Source organism: Lactuca serriola, chromosome 6 (assembly GCF_051521515.1).
Source record: "Lactuca serriola cultivar US96UC23 chromosome 6, Lser_US96UC23_V15, whole genome shotgun sequence".
Taxonomy (NCBI): Eukaryota; Viridiplantae; Streptophyta; class Magnoliopsida; order Asterales; family Asteraceae; genus Lactuca; species Lactuca serriola.
The window spans coordinates 87983488-88009805 of NC_136413.1; the positions used below are offsets into that span (position 1 = coordinate 87983488).

The 26318-nt window shown below is 35.3% G+C and overlaps 1 protein-coding gene across 1 annotated transcript; it reads right to left on the reverse strand.

Annotated features, from left to right (window-relative positions):
- Nucleotides 1–205: 205 nt before the first annotated feature.
- On the reverse strand, nt 206–3560 carry LOC145058017 (putative magnesium transporter NIPA1). The gene is made up of 8 exons (XM_079005936.1): nt 3167–3560; nt 2782–2838; nt 2580–2670; nt 2295–2455; nt 1465–1592; nt 1247–1384; nt 1011–1103; nt 206–590 (listed from the first exon to the last, which is right to left on the reverse strand). Exons 1-8 carry the CDS (start codon nt 3294–3296, stop codon nt 411–413), a joined length of 978 nt encoding a protein of 325 aa, XP_078862062.1. The 5' UTR covers nt 3297–3560; the 3' UTR covers nt 206–410.
- Nucleotides 3561–26318: the final 22758 nt, after the last annotated feature.

A 26318-nucleotide genomic window follows, 5' to 3' on the forward strand; every position in this document is an offset into this window, starting at 1 on the left:
ACAGCCCCCCAAGGAGCTTCACCCCCAAATAAGGTCTCCCTATATCCGTTGGGAATAAATCGGCATGAAGCCTCCTACCATCACAAGAGGGCCAAAAAATCTCCGTTTTCTTGATGTTCAACTCCATAACCAAAAAGGATGAAATCTTAATATTTCAGTTTTGAGATTGATTTTTATTACATGAATTTTGTAAACAGAAACAAAGTTTAAAGAAACGAGATACATACTTAATATGGTTCGAAAAATTGCATTTACAAATTTTAGTATAGAACATAAGCAAAGAATTTTCGCTTCCTGAAGATAATTTAACCCATTTGTAACATTCGGCTGCCTTTTATGAGTGTTCTATTGCGTTACTATTAACAATACCTCTAGCTATGTGACTTCTACTACAATCATACTTTGTCATGTCAGAGTTCCAGCTGGCTGGAGTTCCTTGCACTCGTGTCTGTACTTGTGTCCAATAGATTTGGACCCACACGTGAACCCACCATATCCTTAGTTTTGTGAAGAAGAAAAGTCCCACATAAAATTGTCACAAAACCACAAAATTCCATAGCAATCTGTGTTCCATTCTGATCATTCCAGTCCTGTCATCATGCCAACGATCACAAATTTGATCAGAAAGTTCCATAATAAATGGAAGTAAAACTTTTTGTTATTTTTTGATTTGGTTGTGTTTGTTACACATGGCAAAACATGAGTAGACTAGACTAAAGTGGAGAGTCTATTACATATGACACGACTGGATTAGACCAGACCGGACTAGTCTAGACTGAAGTAGATGAGACGGGAAAGATTTATAAGTATATTTTTGATGATAGTGGTGATGGCATTCATGTCTTCTGCATATTCAAAAGATACAGAGAAAAGTCCATGCCACACCTTTTTAGATGGGACAAAAAGTTGCAATTTGTCCTATAGACATTAGTCTATCCCAATCCTACTTTAATACACAATACATCATCGTTTGTTATGTCTTGTATAACAAATGGGGCATTGAGAATCACCTTGAACATGATTATGCTAGCGAGGATGGTGAGGGTAGTAAACATGACATAGTACACCGGAGAAACCACATTTGTATTAAACGTGTCTAGTGCCTGAAAAGTGAAAACAACCCTTCGAATTTAAGAACATCAAGATTTCATGATAATAATAAAAAAATTTGGACTAGGGCTACACTACAATAATGTTTTCCTACATTTTTTACACTATAGTTATAACAAAGTCATGTCCAACATACCTTGTTCAAATAGTTTAGTTGCATAAGACAAAAACCAAGAAGTAGCAAGGTAAAAATCCATGTTTCGAAGTATATAAACTGATTATGTCCTGAAAAAGATAGCTTAATGGCAATTCCAACTGCTTTCACACACATGACCTACATTTTTTAGAACATTAGGAGAGTGATAAATATTAATGAAGAATGAAAAGAAAATAAAATATAAACAGAAGACAAACCGTCAATGATCCCATAAGAGAGCAGATTCCGACATATATGATTAGATGAGTTCGCCCATAAAGTGGCTGGTAATAGTAAATGAGTATGCCAACAAGAACAAATACAAATGACGCGTAGACTATAAAGCCTGTTAAAACCATACAATTATCCATTATAATGTAGTACCAAAATGTTGTTTCTTGTTTACTTAATATGATAATATCGACATGACTTAATCTGGTATGAATGTTTCTTTTCCCCTTAATGCAGAAAGAACTAAAGTCAGAGAAAAGAGGTTTTCTATTAAGTCCTAACACTAAACATGTTTGTCAACATTTACCTTTTTCTTTTATATCCCCAAATGCGACGTCACAAACAGAGAAACATGGCCAAAAGTGGTTTCTTAGAGCAATTCTAATCGTAATTTTGTAATTTGATATTTGAAATAGTCTTAAAAAACTTAGTGCCATTAGAATATATCAAATTTTCGTAATATACTCTAACCACTCATTTTTATCTAAGTTTTTATCAATTTGTCTTCACAATATTGCCCTATTCCTTCAATAATATTTCACTGTTATAACTACATACTTATACTTGACAAATGTTATCAATTTTTTAAATGTTAACCTAAGTAACTCCTTTTTAGACATATGATCGATGCATGCTTAAAAATTGGCAAACAAATATATGCAGATCAATTATTTAATTTTTAGAAAAAGTTTTTGGAAAGATTATGCATTGGAGAAAGTTTGTGATAATATGTTTTTGCTAAATAAAGGTTAGTGAAAAACATATCCTATATATTACTCATTAGCACGCCAAGCATCACATGAATAATTAAGGATACCTGGCTCGGTCGCGTAGTTCCACACTTGTTTGACTGAACTAACTTGCGTCTCGTGTGGAGCATGCAACACAATTGTGGTTGAACCCACCAAGCAAAGCACACACCCTACCATACCAAATATATGCATCCGTTCCCCCAAAAAATAATGTGCCAAAACTGCGCTGCACATATTATATATAAACAAGCATAAAAATCTCACCTTATTAATTATAAGCTTTCCTAGATTCCAAATTGCAAAATAATAACAATTATTGGAACGAAAATGATACCAAATAGCAAATATACCTGACAATTATACTTAAAGCTCCCAAAGGGGTAACAAGAATAGCCGGAGCAAATGCATATGCTGCAAAATTTGCTATTTCGCCGAATATCACTGCAATTTCATAAAACCTCACAATGGTAAATAGACGTAGTTATATAAAAACTAAAAAGCCTTTTTGTTTATAGACAAATAAAAGCTAATAGGGATGCAATTGGTACTTACTACTAATCATCCCAACCCACCACATAGGTTGCTTCAAGTATGAGTGGCCTCCTGAACCTGAAACAATTCCTCATAGCAATAAGTTTTTATATGACATAAGAATTGCTGCTTCTAAAGTTTATATACAAATTAATGATCACGATTTAAATTGTTTTGCAATATTATTTTAACAATATAGTTTTTGTGTCACCTCAGCTTTTAACATATATGGTATTAGGATTGAATATTGACCTACACGAAGATTAAACTAGGCTTTTGGATTCACAATGGTTCATGATCAAGTTTAGCAGCATAACCAATATGGCATAAAGTCACTTTATATACACATAGTATCTAAAACAAAGAAAAAACAAAAAAGAAAAAAAGAAGTAGCTAGGATTTGAACCTGCCCTGGTTCCAGAAGCACCAGCCTTAATGAGACCCTTTTTCTTGATAATAAAGCTAGACCCAATAAATATACTTGATGCCAGAGCTAGAATAAGTCCACGAATATTATCAGATGATATTTTCTCCATTAAAAATGGAGAAAATATCAAATAGCCAAATTCAGTGCAGAAAGTGAGAGAGATTACAATGTGTAATATGATTCACACCGTTTTTTTTAAGGTTTTGAAAAAGAGGTTAACTTTCGTAACCTTTATATATCAATAGCGGAAAAGAACATAAAAACAAGATGGTGTGTGTATATGTACGTTTAGTACATCTATAATCTCTATCTCTATCTCTCCTATAATCTGTTTCCCTTTGAGAAGAGAGACGAGGTTTTTTTTTTCTTTTCAAGGGAATAGAGAGTGGGAAGCAACAAATAAATTTTGGGTATGCCATTGCCAGGGGTGAGCATGTAAAAATAAAAATGAATATAATTATATATAGTCAACTCTCGCCACAAATTATCTTCCCAAGGATCTGGCTTATTCCCTCTATGTGTACCCACATTATTCCCTCCATGTCTTTAGCATTAGCATTTGTTATCTCTAAAAAGTATTAGTGTCATGTTTTTAATGCAAAAGCCGTTTTTATTAACAGCTCATGCGATAAATTCATTAAAATGGTTGTTTTGAACATATATTCTTTGTCTCTCATTATATATTCATCGTGACAAACCTTCAAAATTCAAAACAATTCAGTCAAAACCTAAAATAAATCCTATAATTAAACAAAACAGAAAAGTAACAGAAAGAAATCCTGGAGGTTTTACTAGTTGAATCAGCGTATAAATAAAAGAAAGAGTCACTTCCCAAGGAATTAACAACAACTGAAACTTCGTGAACAAATTACAGCCCACTAAGACAATTCAAGAACAGTCCGGGTGATAGGAAGCTAGAGAACACAATAACCGAAGAAAGAAGAGAAAACACCAACAAGAAACACAACATATGGTGGGAAATAATTACAACCATAGCGAGAAAGAATCACTGTGTTCTCCCCCAAAATCATTATCCTAAATCCTAATTAAGTTGAGAGAAACCCAACAGGGATTTGAGAGAATGAGAGTATATAGGGAAAGAGTAGGAGTTGCCCAAGTGATATCAACCCAACATAGATTAAGGCGGTGTTCTAAGAAAAAAAAAAAAACTCTAACAATTTATTAGCTTATAAGTTAATACGTGAGTTAACTTATGAAAAAATGATTTATTAGTATTTGCCACTATTATAAGTTATTTTTATTCAAACATTTTTTTTAATTTATAGTAGTGGAAAAGACCATCCACAATGGGCTATCAAAAAGAGTTTGCAATGCCACTAAGAAAAGACTTTGTGGCTTGTGCCACATTGGGTCTTTTTATATCTGTAAGACTTACAGGTGATTTTATGTTATTATTTTAATCAAACAATCAAATTAAATACTAAAACCAATCAAAATTAGATGGCTCGTTAATTTCTCTTTCCAAGACTTGATGAACGAGGCTGAGTTGGCATTTCTTTGCAAGATCTTAAACTTGCACCGTTGTGCATGTTCTAATACGTTAATAATCTGTTTTGAAATACCCCTTAAATGTAACATTTCCTTTTAAGTTCCCATGCCATATAATTTTCAACTTCTTTTTTGAAACATTTTTCTCGGTGTTGTTGTTTGATTGTTTTGTAATCATTTGAAGTATAATAAAAGTTTAGTTATAGTTAAATAATTATTGAACAAAAAGCATATATTAGGGTCATGATATTTCCACTTGATAACTTTATCCACCCACTTAAAAAATAAGTGTTTAGACCCTTTTACCCCTTAGTTTAAATTTGGAGAGTGGAGAAATATCCTTGACTATACGGTTTCAAGAGAATCACCTGATGTTTCTTCCATGATGTATTTGTCATTGCTTCATCACTACTGTTCACCATTGCTTTTTCATTGAGAGAAAGATTTGTTGGTTCTTCATCAATAATCATCTTTGTATACATGGTAAGTTTTCAATTTGTTCTTTCCTTTACACCTCATGTGGAGATCTTGTGTAACGTCCCAAAATACTAATAAAAGTTTTCGTTTTTTAAATCATCAAACTCATACATCATGTGTCTCAAAATCAATCATAATACAATGTATCAAAATCATCAGAGTAAATATTCATCGATGCGGAAATCATAAGGGGATTATGTGCAGTCACGTCGGACCCTTCCCTTTGGAACTGGAAGTACCTGAAAAATATTTAAACCACAAACCGTAAGCATAAAGCTTAGTGAGTTCCCTAAAATACCACATACCATACAAATGGGCCCAACCCAATCATGCCAATGAGCCCAACCAAACATTCATATAAATGGGCCAAGTCCAACGCATAATAAATAGGCCCAACCTAACATATAAATGGGCCTAGCCCAACATACAAATAAATGGGTTTCCAACGTAACATATAATACATGGGTCCAACCCAACATACACATGCAAGAGTCAAAAAGACAACTAGCATCCTACACAGTCTAGTGAGAAAACTCATCTGTCTCACGAGATCAACTAAAATAGCTCACTGCCATGCAAACAACACTTCATCACACCTATCAAATCAAGAAAGGTCTCACCTTAGTCTAACTTCCAAAACTAGACATTTTGACAAAAAGTCAAACAAGGTCAATAAGTCAATGGTCACGGTCAAAGTCCACGGTCAGCATTTACATTACCTCATGGTCACGTCATGAAATCAAATCCCACCTAGTCCCCACTCAGTTATGATTCAACTCAACTCAAATCCACTCATAAATGATTCAGGCCATCGTCACATCATGATGGCCATAGCCTCACGTCGTGAAAGAGCCAGTCCAAAACAGTCAGGGAAAATCTATTCACCACGTTGTAACCACCAAATGGTCACGTCGTGACCTACACAAAATGGGCATCTTAATGCATTCAGTCCTAATCCTTTAGCTTATGCAATCCAACTTTCTAGAGGGTCTTATAAATCTAAATAAACCTAAAAATCGATGCTTTATGGACATGCATCTCTAGATCTTATTTTGGGTCAAAATGAAGAAAATCACCAAAATTCACATACAAGGGTCCAAAACACATTTCATTTCCAAATCTACACAATATGATAAACATAGGACCTCGAGGATCCATAAAGTTGGCCAATGCGTTCATTACTCTACCATTTCCAAATGTACACACTTATAAAGGTCCAAACTTGCTCAAAATTGGCTAATGCGTTCATTACTCTTCCAATGGCTCTTTCTTCCATCAAAAGCATGCATAAGTACCAAAATAAGCTAAAAATAGAGGAGAGGGATTAGGTTTCCTTTTTCTGGTTTGGAGGTGATGGAGCCTGAGAATGGAAGAAACCCTAACCCTTCACTTCCTTTAAATAGGGTCCAAAATCCAAAAATTAGGGTTTCCATTTAATTAGGTGTCACGACGTGACCCTTATAGAGTCACATCGTGACACTTCAATGGTTCAATCCACATAACATGATCATGTCACGAAGTGAGGGTGCTTCCTTCACGTTGTGACCCCCTTCAAATCTATATTTTACTTAATTTATTCGTACCTCTAGGATCTCGATGTTACATCCTAATTGCTCAATGTCATGTACACATATTCTTCTTCTTTCGTTTCTTTTTAATTCTATTCCATTTGATTCTAGAACTCTTGAAACTAACCCTCTTATTTATCTAATTATTGCTTGTCGTCCAAGACATGTTTAATTTCCTAATCATTAACGATAGGACTACCCAAACCAAAACAAATACTTGGTAAGGTTCCAATATTAAGTTCAAGGGTAAAAAGGTCTAAACACTTACTTTTTAAGTGGAAATATAAAAATGCTAAGTGAAACCCTTTAACTAAAACTCATCATAATTTAATTAACAATTTCTTTGTAAAACTCATAAAACACAATTCTTTCATTTATAAAAACTTGAATAACTCAAATAACAATCCAATGGAAATATTTTTCTTAAATAATTATAGTATTAAATTATAATATTATATCTTTTCAAACATCATTTAAAAGCATAAAATCAAAAGTCTTAAATAGTCATAAAAGTCTAAGGTACTCTTGTCTAGAGCGATGTAGTCAGGCCGAATCACTTAATTTATGAAAAAAATGTTAATAAACACCTAGTAAGCGAAAACACTTAGTGAGCATGCACATAAATCACACAATATATCAATCATAAGTGTTAGGGGTCAAGATCCTGATTCATATGTTGTAACAAGTCAGGATCCTAATTATTACTAATATTATTTCCCTACAAGATCAACGGATATATTTCTTGTTTATTATTTAAATGTGTAGAAATGGTAAACACAAGGTGCGTCTACACTAAAGAATTGCTCTAGTCAAAGCTTAAAATATCAAGTCACTTAGTCAAGGCAACACGCAAGGTCATGTTCAAAAGTATCCCAAGAATATCGAACATCTTGTTAGTCAACCTAGGCCATAAATACTCATGTATAAATCATAGAACACATATCTATAGCAATTGAATGACTTGTACATGTATTCTCAAACACATTTCTATAATTTACATTTTGATTAATAAGATTAAATAAGGCAGGTGATCATTATCACCTCCCAAGGTTTTATGTTAGAGATCCAAGCAAGGATCAAGGGCTTTCCTTGTAAGATCACTCATGTCCCTTTCATTTTCACATTCACATTGATTTTAACACCACAACCTCTCATACAATTCGATTGATATTTTCTAAGTCATTTTTCGACCAAAGCAATAAGCATACTTTGATCACATAGTAATTGAAAACTATAATGCATAACACTTAAGCACATATTGTTAGTACCGAGAGTTGTAAACGAACCAAACGAACATGAACATGAACACAGACTTGTTCATATTCATTCGTTTAAGTTAGCTGAACAAACGAATGAACACGAATGAGTTTTCTTGTTCATGTTTGTTCATTTAACAAAATACTTTGTTCATTCGTTCGTTTATATTAGTGAACATGCTAAACAAACATAAACGAACAAAGGTGAACAAACACAATTGAACATAAATGAACATATAATATAGTAACATAATAAAAAACAATTGAGCATATATACACTTAAACACGCAAACATAAATGAACGTAAAAAAAATGAATGTTCACAAACATAAATGTACGAATCAGACCACTGTTTATGTTCGTTCATCTAACTAAACGAATGAGAATTTGTGTTCATGTTCATTCATTTATGAAATAAATGAACATAAACGAGCTTCCCGCCGAACAGTAGTTCACAGATGATTCGCCGAATGTTAGGTTTGTTTCAACCTAAGTACCAACACTATACTAGAAAACTTGTGATATGATTAAGAAAACAACCAAGAGATTCCTAGGACAAACTCTTCTTAGGGGGAGAAAGAGAGAGTTTTCAGCATCGAAAAATCTAAGTATTGATTATAATTTACACTTGAAGAAAATGAAGAATGTGCCGCGTAATGGTTAGGATGTGACATGCTTGGTCAAAGTCAAATTCAACGGAAGTCGGTGATAAAACATGGCACGTCTAAATGATAGGTGCGACGTGTGAACGTGTTTGGGTAATGAACACGTGTAGCAAGGGTAAAAGATGTGGCAATTCTTGGATGAGTGACGAAGCAAAGACGTGGTGCATCTTCCAGGTATGCACGTCGTGCCTATGGGATACGTGGATGTGTATGTCGACAAGTGGGTAGACATGACATGTGGCGTGATTTGGGTGAAACACTTAGACGTGACACTACCAATAATGGAGCACAACGTGTATCCCTGACAAGCCTATATAAACATTGAATATATGATGTCATCCGTTTCAGAAAGTTGGATGAGGATTTCCAGAGGCTCATAACTGAAGGAATGATATTTGTAAGAACCCAAAAATTATTTTGACTTTGGGTAAATAATTTACCAAAAGGGAAATTTGGTCATTTAGAGGAATTTCATTAATCGAGAAGAGGTAACTTCATGAAATGAGTCAAGATAAGTCTAAGCCACTTTAATAAGTTTAGATAAGGGAGTTCAAGAGAAGAAATTCAAGAGATGGTGTATTTAGGTCATAAAGGATAAAATGAGAATTTTATGCTTTTTGGGCCAAGTTTGTGGCTTAACAGTTATAAGACCTATAAAAAGATAGTCTAAAGTGACTTGATGAAATTGTAACACTCATCCCCACCTTCACATGGATGGATAGATAGATAGATAACTGAAATTGATTTAGAACGAAGAAGTTATGAGTCTTTGAAATTACAAGAAAATTTGCCCCAAACTGGAATGAAATCACAAAGGATTTGCTGAAATGCAGGCACCACGACACGGTAAGGGATTTACCATGGTGCGATGAGCAAAGCAGTAAACCTTATAAATTAAAATTTTGTATTATAACATTGAAAAAACATAAAATTTAATTACTTTTATTTAATAGTGCCAAATTTTTTAAATAATCATTAAAAGGAGAAGAAAAAGAGAAGTGTGGACTTCTAGTTTCATCCAATGGGTAAGGACGGTCACAAGTACATAAACATGCATTTATAAGGTTGCAATTACTTTATTACATATTTACTTTATGAATTATTAGATATTTAATTTATAAATTACTTTATTACATGTTTATGCACTTGTGTCCGCTCCTTGAACCGTTAGATGTTTACTTTATGAACAATTACATATGGACAAATAGAATTACTTTATTACATATTTACTTTATGAATTATTAGATATTTATTTTACAAAACAAATTAGACACAAATTATTAAATATTTACTTTATGAATTATTTTATTACATATTTCTTTATGAATTATTAATTATTTACTTTATGAATAATTACAGTTTATATCATTATGGACAAATAGAGTTTACATCATTATGAATAATTACAGTTTATATCATTATGAATTATTACATATTTCCTTATTGATTATTTTTTTATTTTTCAGTTCCTTTCAATTATACAAGGAAATGTTTGCATCTTTATGGACAAACAAAGTTTTACACTTCGGCAACCACACGAATAATAGAGTCGAGAGTCAACATGCTAGATTTAAAAACTACTTAGATTCAAATCACTTCAAGTTGCATAGATTTTTTGAGTATATTGACAAGACAGTTGAATCACAATAGACAACCATAAAAGGAAGCCTTGAAAAAAGTTGAATCCAAGTAAAGTATTTCCACACTATAGACATTTTCAAAAGCTTATTATGTAAAGTTTCACAACATGGTTTACAAAAAATGCTCCAAGAATTAGATCGACCAAAATTTCAAAATATAACTGAGGCCAACTGTGGGTGTAAACTAAGTCGTATTTGTGGGTTGGCTTGTGCCTACAAAATTTTAGTTTATTAAAATACAAGACGGAAAATACCCTTGGAGCCAATTGATTTTTTTAGAGGAGACTTGAAGTAGAGAAATCTGTGCCGGTCACTCGATATGATGAATCGGCTTTTGATGGTGAAGCAGACCATTTAAAGAAAAGCTACAATAACCAGCCAAACGATGTGAAGGCTAATTATCTTCAAAAAATGATGAATATATGGAAGTCATCACCTACTATGGCTTCTAAGCCTGCTATTCGTACAAATACCGGTGGATGTCCACGAGCGAGTACAAAACCATCACAAGCAAAACCTCCGGTTCCGCCAACTCAAGATCCTCTAGTTTTTCTATGTATGCACCATATTATTTGGGGTCTAATATGTTTGATTTAAACCAACAACTAGAACTGGAGAGGCACAATACGTATTCGTTTAGAGAATTTTCAATGTTCAACCAGGAACCAACGTATCAAAGATCATACTTCAACTATGCACTTATGGATGATATTTCAAGTGAATTTCAAGCATATATGTCAAAAATACAAATTTTGGAAGGAGATGGACATTGTGGATTCCGGGAAGTAGCTGTTGCTCTTGGTTATAGTGAAGAATTTAGGCATCAAATTCATACGGACTTATACAAAGATTTATTGATGCACATTGATGATTATAGAGTGGTTTTTGCAAATGACATAAATACCATTAGTGAATCGTTGAATTTCTATGGAACACCCACGATTCGAAAATATTAGATGATTATGCATGACAGTGGTATTCTAATTGCTAATAACTATGGTGTTATTGTTCATTTCTTAAGAAAGCTCAAATCTTCAATGTCTTTCCCACTTTGGAGTGGTCCACAAGATTTCACAAATCATCCAATTATAAATATCGCCCTCCTTAACGATTTTCATTATGTCAAGGTTGACTAACAAAAGGATCATCGAAAGGCTAATATTTCTTGGATATGGAATATGCACAAATCAACATGCTCTACTGGATGGCACACATTGTATCATGCTCGATAGAATGCTTACGTTCCACCATATAGACCATGCAATAGTCATTGTCCTGAAAGAGTTAATGTATCAGATAATTAGTAAAATGTAAAAAAATTTGTTTAATAATAACGTTGTATGCTTACGTTGTATCACACTCAATCGAATGTAAAATTTTAATTTATCCATATTTAATATTAATTTATTTAATAATAACATTATATGTTTAATAATAATATTGTGGTGAAAATCTTTAGAAAATTTTCCTTTTTAAGTATAAAATTCTAAATTCTAAATTTTGTTTTAATATTTGCAATCATCTCTAATTCTCTGTTAGTTAAAAAATAAATTTAATTTGTTGTAGACATGGTCCATATTATGAAACTCCTCAATTAACAAAAGGGTAGCATTAAGATCATTTATTTAATGTCTTAAAAAATTATTTTTTAATTCGATAAAAAGAGTACCATCAAAACAATTTAAAAGGAAAAAGACGAAAAATACAAGATTTTTATTTGTTTAATATTATGTAATAATAACAAAAACAACAAAAAAAAAAGACAAAAAAACAAAAAATATAAAAAACAACAAAAAAACAACAAAAACACAAAAAGAAAAAAGAAAAAGGCAAAAAAAGGGGTACATTGAGAAATCATTGAGGGTACATAGAAAAATCACCTAAAGAAAAAGAAAAGAGAAGTTAGATGTAATTTGTGTGTTGTTAACGAAAATTCAAAGTTATTTGGTTTATTTTCTATGTAAATAGTACATAAGATGAAACATGCATAGCCAAAGTATCTTTCTCTCTCATCAGCGACAAGAAACAAACAAAAAATGTGAAGAGGCTCATTAGTTTTTATCTCTTCTTTGGCCAAACACCAACTTGTTAGACCAATTCTGTGTCTTCACTTTTGGTAAATAGCAACTTCAATTCCCCCTCCTTTGTGTCATCGAAATTATAGAAAAAATGCAACTATACACACCCGTGCATGCAAAGATCAAGAATACATAGCTGAAACATTCAAAGCACGTCTAACTCATATGCTCACCGATTTTGGGGAGAAAGAGTAAGGGTGAAAGTTGGAGAAATAACTGAGATTTCATAAGATTTAAGAAAAATAAAAAGGCGAAGGTGAAAATTTAAATTTCCTGGTAACGTGATTTGATTTTCTAGAATATGACAGTAACTGTGGAAAATGTCATGTTTAAACCTTTAGACCCTCCCCAACCCCACTTTCCATTCTAAGTATTCATTTATCAATTAAGTAAAAAAGAAACACCTAGATATATCTTAACATATTAAGTTTTATCCATATTAAGTACACTAAGTTAAAAAGAAACACCACCAAAGATTTCTTGATGAAATGATGAGATAGAATGTTATGTGACGTTGATATGTAAGACTATGGGAAGATCATAGCTTTCACATGAATGATTATGAGAATGTAGACAGAGTGAATGAGATGATGATTTCTTCGAGGGTATGATTAAGATTCCTTGTCAATAAGTTTATCATTTTTTAAAGAATGAGATTATGTGTGGTCAGGGAATATTCAGAAAGGTTTCCAAGAGTGGAACAAAGTAAGTGGTTTCTTTAAAGAACCTTGATACGCAATTTGCAAGGGATTATGTATAGGGAATTCATATGGGATTATTGTAATCCGCGAGGGATGCATGAAAAGAAAAGTTCCCAACGGTTTCATGGGGGATCAAAGTGAGGTGACTAAATCTAGATGATTGTACACCAGTAAGATCAAAGTATCTTGTCACCCTAAATGAAAGTTGAAGTTATCATTTGTGATTAGACTGTTTGGGTCTAAATGAGAGGATGAGAATGGAGAGGTAGAAGGTGGGAAGAGATAAGAATAGAGGATGGGAAGAGTATGAAAAGGGTTACGATATGAGATGAGGAGAGTAGATGAGTTGAGAAGAGAAGATATGAGAATTGAGTAGATAAGTTGAGAAGAGATGAGAATAGAGTAGATGAGATGAGAAAAGATAAGAATAAATTAGATGAGATGAGAATGGATGTGAATAGAGTAGATGATATAAGAAGAGTTGAGAATAGAGTGGAATAGACGAGAAGAGATGAGAATAGAGTAGATGAGATGAGAAGATATGAGATTAGAGTTAAAGAGTATGAGACGAAAATAAAATAATGGGAGAGTATGAGAAGAAGAGAACATAGTATTAGAGTATGAATTAATGAGAATAGATTAAAGTATAACTTACCAGATTTGTGGTCTGATGTTGTACATTTTCATGTGTTACAGGTTCAAGCAGTTGCCGTTGTACGAGAGGGGATAGAAGCACTAATGACTTCGACTAGAAGTAGGTTTTATGTTCGGTTTCTCTTTGTTGCTTTAAATTCTGGTTATAATTTATTGTAAACCCAATAACATTGTGGGATTTAAAATGTCTTTGAGATTTAGATTTCCGCATTTTTACAGAAAAATCTGATAAATCACCCATAATATTAGTTGAGAAAAATCGGGTTATTACATTTGGTATTAGAGCCATAGTTTGAGCGAATTTAGTTCAGGATCTCCAGATCTAGACTTTTATTGTGGGAAATTAGAAGAATTAGAGTGTTTAGGACCACAATTAGTGATGAACACCTAGGCCCTTTATGTTTATAGTCGGTGTTATTGTACACGACTAAGAGATATAGTATGAACTGGTTCTTAATAAACCATGTTATGAGATTTTAGGTACACATCTATACTTATGTGTAGATAAAGAATCAAGGAGTTTGATTTAGTAGCTAGATCAACCACGAAGGTTTGGGTCAAGTATGTCAAGAAGAAGGAATGAATGGTCATTTTGCAAAATGACATAACAAATGGCTCTCTCTATGTAAAGAGATGTTATGTGTGTAAAAAGATTGATATCGTGGTTATCATGATAAAGAGATGTATTAAAGATGATGCATCCTAGTAAGTGGACCATAGTTAGGGCATGTGTCCCTAAAAGAAAGAGATAATAGAGATAGAGATCAAGATACAGGGAGGGTAAAAGGTAGAGACATAGAGGAAGAAAAGAGGTAGAGATAAAGGGATAATGGGAGTGGATGTAGAAAAAAAATAGACAAAGAAATTGAGACATAAAGATAGAGATATGAAGAGAGATAGAGATAGATATATAGGGATTGAGTTATAAATATAAAGAGAATGAAAAGAGATGGAAATATAGAAAGAGATAGAGATAAAGATGTGGAGATAGAGATAAAGAAGGGTAAAATAGAGAATAGAAAGAGTAGAAAGGAAGGGACATAATGAGTAAAGGGAGTAAGAGAAAGAAAGAGAAAAGAAGAGAAAGTTTAGTGAGAATGTTCCAATGTTACTTTTTGGTAACTTAGGGAAGTGAGAAAATGAGTCAAGACTTCTATGGAAGTAAGATGTAATGCTTAAAAAGTGAGAGGACATATATTAATAATGTGTCCATAAAAGAAAGATTTAAACATGTGTAAAGAAAAAGAAATGGATATGTAACTCCTAAAGTGAGAAATGTTGGGCCCATGAGATTATTAAGATATGTGTAAGGTGACGGTTCGCTATGTGGAACAATTAGAAAAATAAGAGATTGAATCTTATGTGTAATAAGGGGTAGTTAAAGAAAGATTGTAAAGTTGCATAGAATGGTCAAAAGTTAGTAAACTCGTGATAAGAGTCAACAACTGGAGTAGAACTATAGTAGAGAATGCGACAACCGAGTGTCGTAGAGAAATGAGAAGTTTGAAATATTATGAGTGTATGATTTCCCGATGTGAAAGATAAGTATGTATTTTAATATATATATATATATATATATATATATATATGTATGTATGTATCAATCATATATTTTTAAGTAGAAGTGTGAAAGTGATAGAAGTTGGATGATAAGCAGTTGAAAGTCAATGGAAAAGAATTCCCAAAAAAAATCATGTAGAGGATTTGGTTGTGATAAAAGAGATTAGAAAACATGTGAATCAGGGAATGGAGTGGAGATATTGAAACTATATAAGTATTGTGTACATGCAGTATTATGGGCATATATCACTACATACACATGATACTTATTGTGATTCAATGGAATCATAAAGTGACATACGGATTAAGTGGATTGAGATGAGAAATGCTAGCATGGTATTCGGGAAGAATTTTCCATGTATGGATTGAGACTTTGGGTCTCATGAATGGTACAAGTGTAGATGTGAAGGTTTGGTGTATGAACACTAAGTGCTTATTGAGCAGAAGAGTCATTGTTAGATGTGACAGTTTAGAATGAATGTGAAGTGAACAGATATGATATTGCACAAAAGAATTTAAATAAGTTAGAAAAGTGGTGGTGTAGCCACCTATGGAGTCATAGTTGCAAAGTGGAAACCAAGTAGTTTTATAACCTATCTAAGAATGGATGGTCAAGATTATGTTGGTCTGTAACTACACTTGTAAGAAAAGGAATGAAAAAAAAAATATGGGCATGCTTATAGTTGTGTATAATGGGACAAAATATGAAAGATAATGTTATATAATAAATGTGTTTACATAAGAGTATATATGGTAATAGATGTTTCAAGTCAACCATTATTAATATTTGAAGGTTTAGTAAGTGCATTGAGAATGCAAGAAATGGCAAGTAGATTGCCATTTTGTGAAATGGGAATTAAAAAAGAAAGCAGCCATAGTATAAAATCGTAGAGTGAGAGAATTTCTATAGAAGTTATGGAAAGATTTTGAGGACAGTATTTATTTAAGGAGGGGAGATTGCAAGAACCCAAAAATTAGAAAGATTTGACTTTGCCTGAAGAAGTGACCAAAATGGAAATTTGGTTATTTAGAGAAATTTCATGAATTGAGAAGAGGTAACTTCATGAAATGAGTCAATATAAGTCTAAGTAACTTTTATAAGATTAGATAAGTGGGTTCAAGAGAAGAAATACAAGAGATTGTGTATTTAGGCCATAAAGGGTAAAATGGCAAGTTTATGCTTTTAGGCCAAGTTTATGACTTAATAGATTAAGATCGGCAAGTTCTTAGTCTGAAGTGACTTGATGGATTTGTAGAACTCATCCCAAATTTTGCATGGATATAAAGACCACTAAAAATGAGTTAAAAATAAAGAGTTTATGAGTTTTCGAAGTTCGATGAAAAATTGTCCCAAAACTAGAATGGAATCAACTAAGGAGTTGTGAAATATAGGCACCGCAGCACGGTAAGGGCTTTACCATGACACGATGGGCAAATCAGTAAAATGGACGAAAGTCTCATCATGAGTAGAGGGAAATGTAATTTGCACCGTGGCATGGTAATACCACGATGTGGTTTCGAAACTAGGATGCTATAAGAGAAAGTCATGGTGAATCAGTTAAAAGGAGACCACAGCCTAACAAGGCGCATCACAGAGCGGTAGACATATCAGGACATAGTTTCACAGATCAAAGAACAGATTAAAAAGTTTTAAGGGTTCATTCTTGAACTATTTTCTCCCCAAATCGATTCAGAGCTGCAAGATGTCGATTTTGAGGCCAATAAGATATAATATGAGCTAGAGACGGAGGATTGCAAGGATTTACATCCTTCCATATTAAGGTAATGATTTCTCCTTTTTAATGAAGCTTTTTGTTTCAATGGTGAAATTGTCAGTTTAGTTGAATTACTTGATTTAATAGAATTGTAACTGAATAAGTATGTTATTGGGAGTGTTTAGAGGCTTTGAACAAGCTTTGTATATGATTTTCATGGTGAAGTCCATATGTGGATAGTTAGGATTTTAAACCCTAACTAATGAGATGGATGAATTGATGTAATAGAGTTTAGAGCATAATGAATTTGGTAGAATGGGGTGCTTAATTCATGAGGTATAATAGATTTTGAGATAGAAAGTGAAATGTTAGAATTATGATAAACTGGATGATCATTTGACATAGATAGTGATTAAGCTCTTAATAGGATAAGAAAAGTTCTAAGGATCTTGATATGTTGTATAAATAGGCCTTGGGCAAAGAATCTGGATCAAGAGAATCAAATGAAGATTTGATGCTAGTGGTAGTTAGTTTTCATTAACTAACAATCTGAGTTTGTAACGTCCCAAAATTTAAGACCAAAAATTTCATTTTTATAGTAATAAAATCGTCATCTAAAATGTTTTATAAAAAACATAATGAAATCATATATCAATAATCATCCACTTGCATCAGAGTCAAATAAAATGCAGAACAATGTGGTGTGTGCGATGCGATCATCCCGAGTTCTTCCCTTTTGATCCGGAAGTACCTGAAACATAAATTAAAAACCGTAATCACAAATCTTAGTGAGTTCCCCAAAATACTTGATACCATACATATCAAATATACAACAGGCCATTCCCAACAACCATTGGGCCCTACTCGGAATAGATATGTCAGTAATATGAGATGGGCCTAACCTCATCACATTCATCAGGACCCATTTGGCATCAAGCCCCGACCGGTATACATATAGATACGTAAACACATGCAATAATCACTAAGACAAATAACATATAATACACTCATCAGGCCCCGCTAGGCATCGAGCCCCGCTCAGTATACATATCAAATATAGCGTATGCAAGGGTCACACATACAACCAGCATCGTAACCATAATAAATCATGGACCGACATTAGTGCCTTCGACTCGCCAAGAAAAGTGAGGAAATCACCTCAAGCTGCTGAATGTCTTAGATAAAAGCTCAGACTGCTAATTCGGAAAATTCCCATGCGAGCCAATCAAATAAACCCAATTAATAAATTAGTTCATAAACCAAAACTATGAATCTCATTTAATTGTCCAACTCCTAGGATAAAAGACCATTTCACTCTTTCCTCTCTTGGCCTAATAACTAAAGCCCAACTCAATAGCTCCAAAGACCTAATATAGCCCAAAATCCTAAATGGAACGCAAAGCCCATTATGGGCCCAATCCAAGAAGACCAAAAGCCTGATAATAACCCAAAGGTAAAAGGACTTTGGGCCCAACAAGGCCCAACCCTAAAACTCCAAATATGACCCAAAATCTGAAAGTCAATAAAAGTCAAGTTGTTGAGTACGCCCGATGTACTCAGACTTACGCCTAGCATACTCCCTCTGGGGTCAATACATGCAACATACGAGCTGGGTATGCCCAACGTACTCCACAGACAACCAACCCCTTCCATTAAGCAATTAATCGATTATGCTACTAAGCCAAACTCTCATATCTGATCTCAAATGGAGTCTTAATACATTAAGTTGGAAACTTTACACTTTCTCATGACTTAATGGGGCCCAAAACTCAAAAAGAACCACAAAAGTAACTCTAACTCATTCTTGGGCCAAGATGACTCATCAATATTGCATTTTTATGAACAAGGGATCTCAAAAATGCCAAGATATACTAGTCCTAGCTTCTGGGGTATCTCATTATCTTAATCATGGCTTAAAGGACAATAAAAGGCATACATACAAGACCTAAGATAGATCTATCATAAGGAAACATAAATTTAGGATCTATATCCTCAAATAGCTTGCAAAGTTGATGGAGATTCTGGATCTTCAAGCTCCAAGTCCACCAAAGCTTCACCACCAAGCTTCACTTCCTTCAAAGGATCCAAAAATACCTCAAAATCGCAACAAAGGCTCACAAACACTCAATGAGGGCTAGGTTCGTTCTTAGGGTTTTGAGAGATGGAGGTTGGTCATAAAAAACCCTAAAGGCAAATTAAGGTGTTTAAATAGGGTACAAACTCTAAAAAACTAGGGTTTTCCCTACTAAGCATATGCCCCACGTACGTCTAGCATACGTGGGTGCCTCTGAGACTGTCTTGAGAGCTAGTGCACCCAACATACTCGACTGGGGACCAATTTTGAAAACAATTATATATAACAAGGGTTTAAATGGAAATGTAACGCCCGTAGATCCGGGCTAGTCAATTTAGAGATAATAGGGGTCGAAAACGACTTTTCAACAAAAGATTAGTTAGAATAAATAATCTTAACCAAGTTGTAGAATACGTCTCAAGGGTTCCGTACATATAAAGAACGCTGAAATCCGAGTTATAACGAAGAAGTTATGACCCGTCGAAGTTTCGCGACAGAACTGACACGGCACCGGGAAGTGTAAATAGTGAATTTACGATATAGAAATATTCAGCCTTAGAGATCTAAATGAAAGTCATAGTGTTCGTTAAACCGAGAATGTCCTTAAAAAGAACTCACAAATCTGACTTCGTATGAGAAAGTTATGATTTTTTGAAGTTTCGACTTAGAAGTGTACAACCCGAAATTCGAATATTAGATCGAGCGGTTTTTAGCCGACACAACCTAAACGAGAATTGAAAATCTCGTTAATAGTAGCATATCGGTAAAAAGACAAACGAAAATGGACGTCGGATGAAGAAGTTATGAATTTTTAACGGACCAATCTTGTCTCGGCCTATTAAAAATATAACTTCTAAAATAGATTCAAAATTAGCCAACGAAGTCTAAACGAAAGTTGTAGAGTACGTTCCCACCTACGAGTGGATATAAAGAACGTCGAAAACAGAGGTCGTACGCGAAAGTTACGAATTTTTAAAGTTTGCACTCGGATTTGCGAAGCCTGATGCGATGATGATGACGTGGCCGAGTACTAGTCGTCCGATGCCGATCAAAGAATTCGCTTCGGATTGCGACACATAGTCCTCGCATGACGCCCAGCATATGAAGCTCGGAACGCGCTACGTACGCCTCGCACTCCTCTGCCCAGCAAGCTCCAAGTCGCACCACCGAGCCTTCGCTATCTGTCGTCCCTATCCGAAGTTACACCCCGCGTAACCTGCTGAACGCGCAGCGTAGTCCAAAGTTGATGGTACCTATAAAAGGGTGTGAACTCTTTTGAAAATTTCACACCTTTCTTCATTCTCTCTCTAAGATCTTTCTCTCTCTAGGGTTTCTAACCCCCCTAAAGCCTAGGTGAACCCCTAGCACCCTAAGGAAGCTTCGAGGCTTCCAGAGTCCCAAGAAAAAAAAGGGTATTTCGGTTCGGATACGCTGCTCCAAGCAAAGCATCGGTTTTCGATAATACCCGTTGTAAGTGAGCTACGCCTACGCTATTTTTAATATAGCTTCTAATTAATTATAGTAACATTATTAGGACCTTAAAATAATTATTTGGGCTATTATTATGAGTTATATAGTGTTGTTTAACGCTTATATAATAATAATAACAGCTAGACTATTAGATTAGTCTTGGTAAATACTGAACTAAACCCTAGTGGTAATGATACTAGGTTTTGTCGAGGGAAATTGTTTTAAGAGTAACGAAGTGTTGTCCGAGTACTGAGTCACCACCGTATCAGGTGAGTGCATAGTTACTTTCATCTTACACATAGATATGAAGTATTTTATATAAATTACGTCCTATGTGTGCATATTATCTGAGTACTTGCTATCTATGCTAGATGAACGATTTTATACACGTTTTAAATGATTTGAACTGTATATGTATTTTATATCTACGAAAATGTTGGGGTAAAACATGGGTAGATGTAATAGATGAAATATGAGTTGGATGATGAGGTGAGAGGTGAAATAGACCATGAGGTGAGGGTGAGAGGTGGATGATGTGAGAAGCCTTGTTCCCAAATGATGGCCCTGTCATCTAGCAGAGTATAGATGACAACCACGGACTATTCTAGACAGTCCAGTGGAACTCTAGCAGGCTCGCAACCTGCAGGTGTTGTGAACGATGTGTTTACCGGTGTACTCTAAAATCCCATTGACATGTATTGCGAGTGGACTCTCGAAAGCGATACTGTCAATAAAACCCTGGAAAATGTGCCTAAAGGACTCTACCGGTGGAAGCGCCTAATAGAAAACCTCATAACCCCTGCAGATGCACCTAAAGGACAATACCGGCAGATGCGCCATATAGAGAATGTCACAATTCTGGAAGCTACGCTTAAGTGATAGAACTAGCAGATGTGCTTGATAGCTGTATCATAGGCAACGATGGACTTCATATATTCCTTAGGAAAATCCTTAGGAATGAATGAACTAGAAATAGTTGTTTCTTAGGGTAAACCCTTAAGAGTAAAGAAGATAATAGGGATGCGTAATTGGGTTAACTGTTTGATGATTAAACATAATAATTATATTATTGTGGGTTGAAAACTTATGTACTTACCAGGTTTCCCAACCTGACCCGCTTAGTTTATTTATATCACAGGTGTTGATATGAAGTCACATTACACTGAGAGATTAAGGAGATATAGATCACTAGTGATAATGAATGTAAGTTCTATTTATGCTTATGTTTCTGTATTGACGATGACATCCCAAACGTTTTAAAATGAATAAAAATACTTTCTTCGGAAACACTTTGATAATGTATTTATCATGTTTTACTGGGAACAAATTATGCAACACTTTTATTTAAAATGTTACTCTGATTTTCAAACAAGCATAAACACAAATGGTATTTTCTGGCCGTGAAAATGGGGATGTCACAGGAAAATCATGAATGAATATGAGCCTCTCGGATCTGCACCAAGAGTGGAGTAATCACTATCATCCTCAAGAACACATCCCTAATCAGAGCTACGACCGCCTTGAATTTCCAACAGTTGCATCTTGTCGTGAGGACGTGGATGCTCGGCCTTGAACTTCCTGCAAGTCAGGCATCACTCAACATACCATGCCACATCCTGCTTCATGCAAGGCTACCAATAATTAGGTCGAAGATCCATATACATCTTTGTCGCCCAGGGATGAATGGAGAACCTCAACTTGTGGGCCTCCTCGATAAGAACCTAGCGCACACCGCCCCAATAAGGAACCCAGACTCGCCGATGCAGAGTCAATAATCCACGACTGTCATAATCGAAGGAAGCCACCTGAACCATAATGTGCTCACTCTTCTGCTGCTCTTCCTTCATAGCCCTTCCTGAACCTCATGAATCCGCTCTAATGATGGAGTAACCACAGTCATCCTCAAATATATATCTTTGATCAGAGCCATGAACACCTTGAGGCTGAGGGCGTCGGCCACCACATTGGCCTTCCCTAGGTGATAAAGGATCTCACATTATAATCTTTCACCACGTCCAAACACCTACGATGCCTCATGTTCAGATTGAGATGGTCCATAAAATACCTCATGCTCTTGTGATCCGTGTAAATAGTACAAAAGACCCTATAGAGGTAATACTACCAAATCTAGAGGGAAAACACCATAGCCCCTAACTCCGAATCATGTGTAGGATAGTTTACCACTTTTCCTCATGAGGCTCCAGATGCCTCGAAGCGTAAGCAATAATACGAACCCTCTGCATCATAACTGCACCAAAAACCTGTGATCTATGCATCAAAATAAACTATAAAATCCTCAAAACCCTTGGGAAGGGTCAAAATCGGTGCCTCACACAATTTATGCCTCAAGGTCTCAAAAGCTACATGTTGCTCAGGCCCCCAATGAAATTTGGCAATCTTCTTCATTAACCTAATCAAATGAACCACTATCTTAAAAAAATCATGAATGAATCTGAGCCTCTCGGATCTGCACCAAGAGTGGAGTAATCAGTATCATCCTCAAGAACACATCCCTAATCAGAGCTACGACCGCCTTGAATTTCCAACAGTTGCATCTTGTCGTGAGGACGTGGATGCTCGGCCTTGAACTTCCTGCAAGTCAGGCATCACTCAAAATACCATGCCACATACCGCTTCATGCAAGGCTACCAATAATTAGGTGGAAGATCCCTATACATCTTTGTCTCCTTGGGATGAATGGAGAACCTAGACTTGTGGGCCTCCTCGATAAGAACCTAGCGCACACCGCCCCAATAAGGAACCCAGACTCGCCGAGGCAGAGTCAATAATCCACGACTGTCATAATCGAAGGAAGCCACCTGAACCATAATTTGCTCACTCTTCTGGTGCTCTTCCTTCATAGCCCCTTCCTGAACCTCACGAATCCGCTCTAATGATGGAGTAACCACGGTCATCCTCAAATATATATCTTTGATCAGAGCCAAGAACACCTTGCGGTTGAGGGCGTCGGCCACCACATTGGTCTTCCCTGGGTGATAAAGGATCTCACAATTATAATCCTTCACCACGTCCAAACACCTACGATGCCTCATGTTCAGATTGAGATGGTCCATAAAATACCTCATGCTCTTGTGATCCGTGTAAATAGTACAAACGACCCCATAGAGGTAATACCGCCAAATCTTGAGGGAAAACACCACAGCCCCTAACTCCAAATCATGTGTAGGATAGTTTACCACTTTTCCTCATAAGGCTCTAGATGCCTCAAAGCGTAAGCAATAATACGACCCCTCTGCATCAGAACTGCACCAAAAACTTGTGATCTATGCATCAAAATAAACTATAAAATCCTCAAAACCCTTGGGAAGGGTCAAAATCAGTGCCTCACACAATTTATGCCTCAAGGTCTCAAAAGTTGCATGCTGCTCAGGCCCCCAATGAAATGTGGCAGTCTTCTTCATTAACCTAGTCAAATGAACCACTATCTTAAAAAATCATGAATGAATCTTCAATAGTAACCTGCTAGAACAAAGAAAATCTGAATCTCAAATGGAGACTTCGAAACCTCCCATCCCATCACCGCCTCGACCTTGGACGGATCGACCAGAATACCATTCTAGTTGACAATGTGCCCCAGAAACTGAAACTCACGCAACCAGAACTCACACTTGGAGAACCTTGCATACAATTTATCCCTCCTGAAGGCCTCCAATACCTCCCTCAAATGCTCCTCATGCAAATCATGGGTCTTAGAATAAACCAAAATATCATCGATAAATACAATCATAGTCCGATCCAACATAGATCTACATATACGATTCATGAGGTCCATGAATGCTGCTAGAGCATTGGTGAGCCCGAAGGGAATCACCAAGTACTCGTAATGACCATAACGAGTCCGAACGAATATCTTCTGCGTATCCACTTCTTTGACCCTCATCTGATGATAACCCAAAGGCAAATCAATCCTGGAAATCCAAGATGCACCCTGAAGCTGGTCAAATAAATCGTCAATCATCAGGAGTGGATAACGGTTCTTCAACGTTATATTATTTAGCTCCCGATAGTCGATACACATCCGATGTGACCCATCATTCTTCTTCACAAACAGGATCGGCGCTCCCCATGGCGAACTACTCGGTCGAATGAACCCTTTGTCTAATAGCTCCTACAGCTATGTAGACAACTCCTGTATCTTTGTATGCGCTAACCGATAAGGTGCTTTAGCTCTCGGAGCAACACAGAGAACTAGGTCAATCCAAAACTTCACTTGCCTCTTCGGAGGCACTCAAAGAAAATCATCATGGAAAACATCCAGATATTCCCGACTGACCGACACATCATCCACAATCGCCTTACCTGTCTCCCGAGTATCCATAACATAGGCTAAAAATCCGGAACAACCCTGCTGAAGATAGTGTTGGATATAGTGTCTAAGTCCATAACTTTATTTAGTATATACTTGACCCGACCCGGCATGGTCCATTTGGGTTGCATGGCATTGCAATACTTGGATAGACAAAATGAGAGAAAGTACACTTGTGATTATGAATATATTATAAGTTCTAATATATTAATAATAGTATTATTTAATTAGTATTGATCAAGTATTAATCTAGTATTAATTTGGTGATCAAGGTGAGACTAGTTAAATATATAGGGTTGATTATGACAATCATCAATTCTTTTATGGTGGATTAATGATCCATGGTTTATGGGTTTGGTTATAACCATATGGAGCTCCATGGATAGTCCATGGGAGTTACAAACCCATGGGTCATGACAAATGAAGAGTCATGACAATTAAGAGTACTCATGTGAAAACCCTAATTGTGACAACACTATAAAATGAACCCTTTGGCTAGAAAAATCGGCCACCTAGAGTTTTGTGAGGGCATAACCGATTTTTGAGTGTAGAAGTATTCTCTCAAGTTATTCCAAGTTTTTTGGTGTTGTGTGAAGCATTTGAGGCACAACATTTGGGGTGCTAGGCTCCAAAAGTCTTGAAGGAATCCAAGCAACAACAAGGTATGTATTTCTACTAGTTTTATGTAATATATATTCTCCATGCCATGCTAGTTAGGAAATAACCTTGAAAAAGAAATTTGCATGTATATAGAGAAAACATAGATTCAAGGTTATTAGGGTTGCATGTACACTTAGGAAGTGTTAGAATGCTCAAAACCCATCAGTGGTATCAGAGCCTAGGATTGTTTTCTGTATATTTGATGCAAACTAGATGAAAAATCGAAAAACTGCTCACTGTTTGACTGGACTCACCGAGTGCAAGGGGACAACTCGATGAGTCCAAGGAAAAATTCATCCTACTCGTCGAGTAGGATAATGCACTCGACGAGTAGGAGCGTGCTGGGCAGTTTTCTGAGTTTTGTTGCTAGAAATGGGCTAGAATCATTATCCCAAACTGTTTTGGACTTGTAAAATTTGTTTTTAAAAGTGGTAATGATTATGTTAACCCATTTCAAATGACTATTATCAATTTTAAAGTTTTATATGTGTTCATATGATTTCTTGAAATTGTTTGATATTAATATTTGTTCTTATGAGTTTTAGAAGATCATAGGAATTGTGTGTAACCTACATGCTTGTTTAATTCATGATCTTAATGTTAATGATGGTGTCCATAACTTGTCCTCAAGTTGTGGATAACCAAAAGTCACTTCTTTAAAAGTTGTCATTAAAGAATAGTAGGTTTCATAAAATGAAGAGTCTTCAACTTTGTGAACCATTAAAACTCATAAGTTACAAATTTGAAGAGTCTTGAAATAGTTTCAAAACTTGCCTT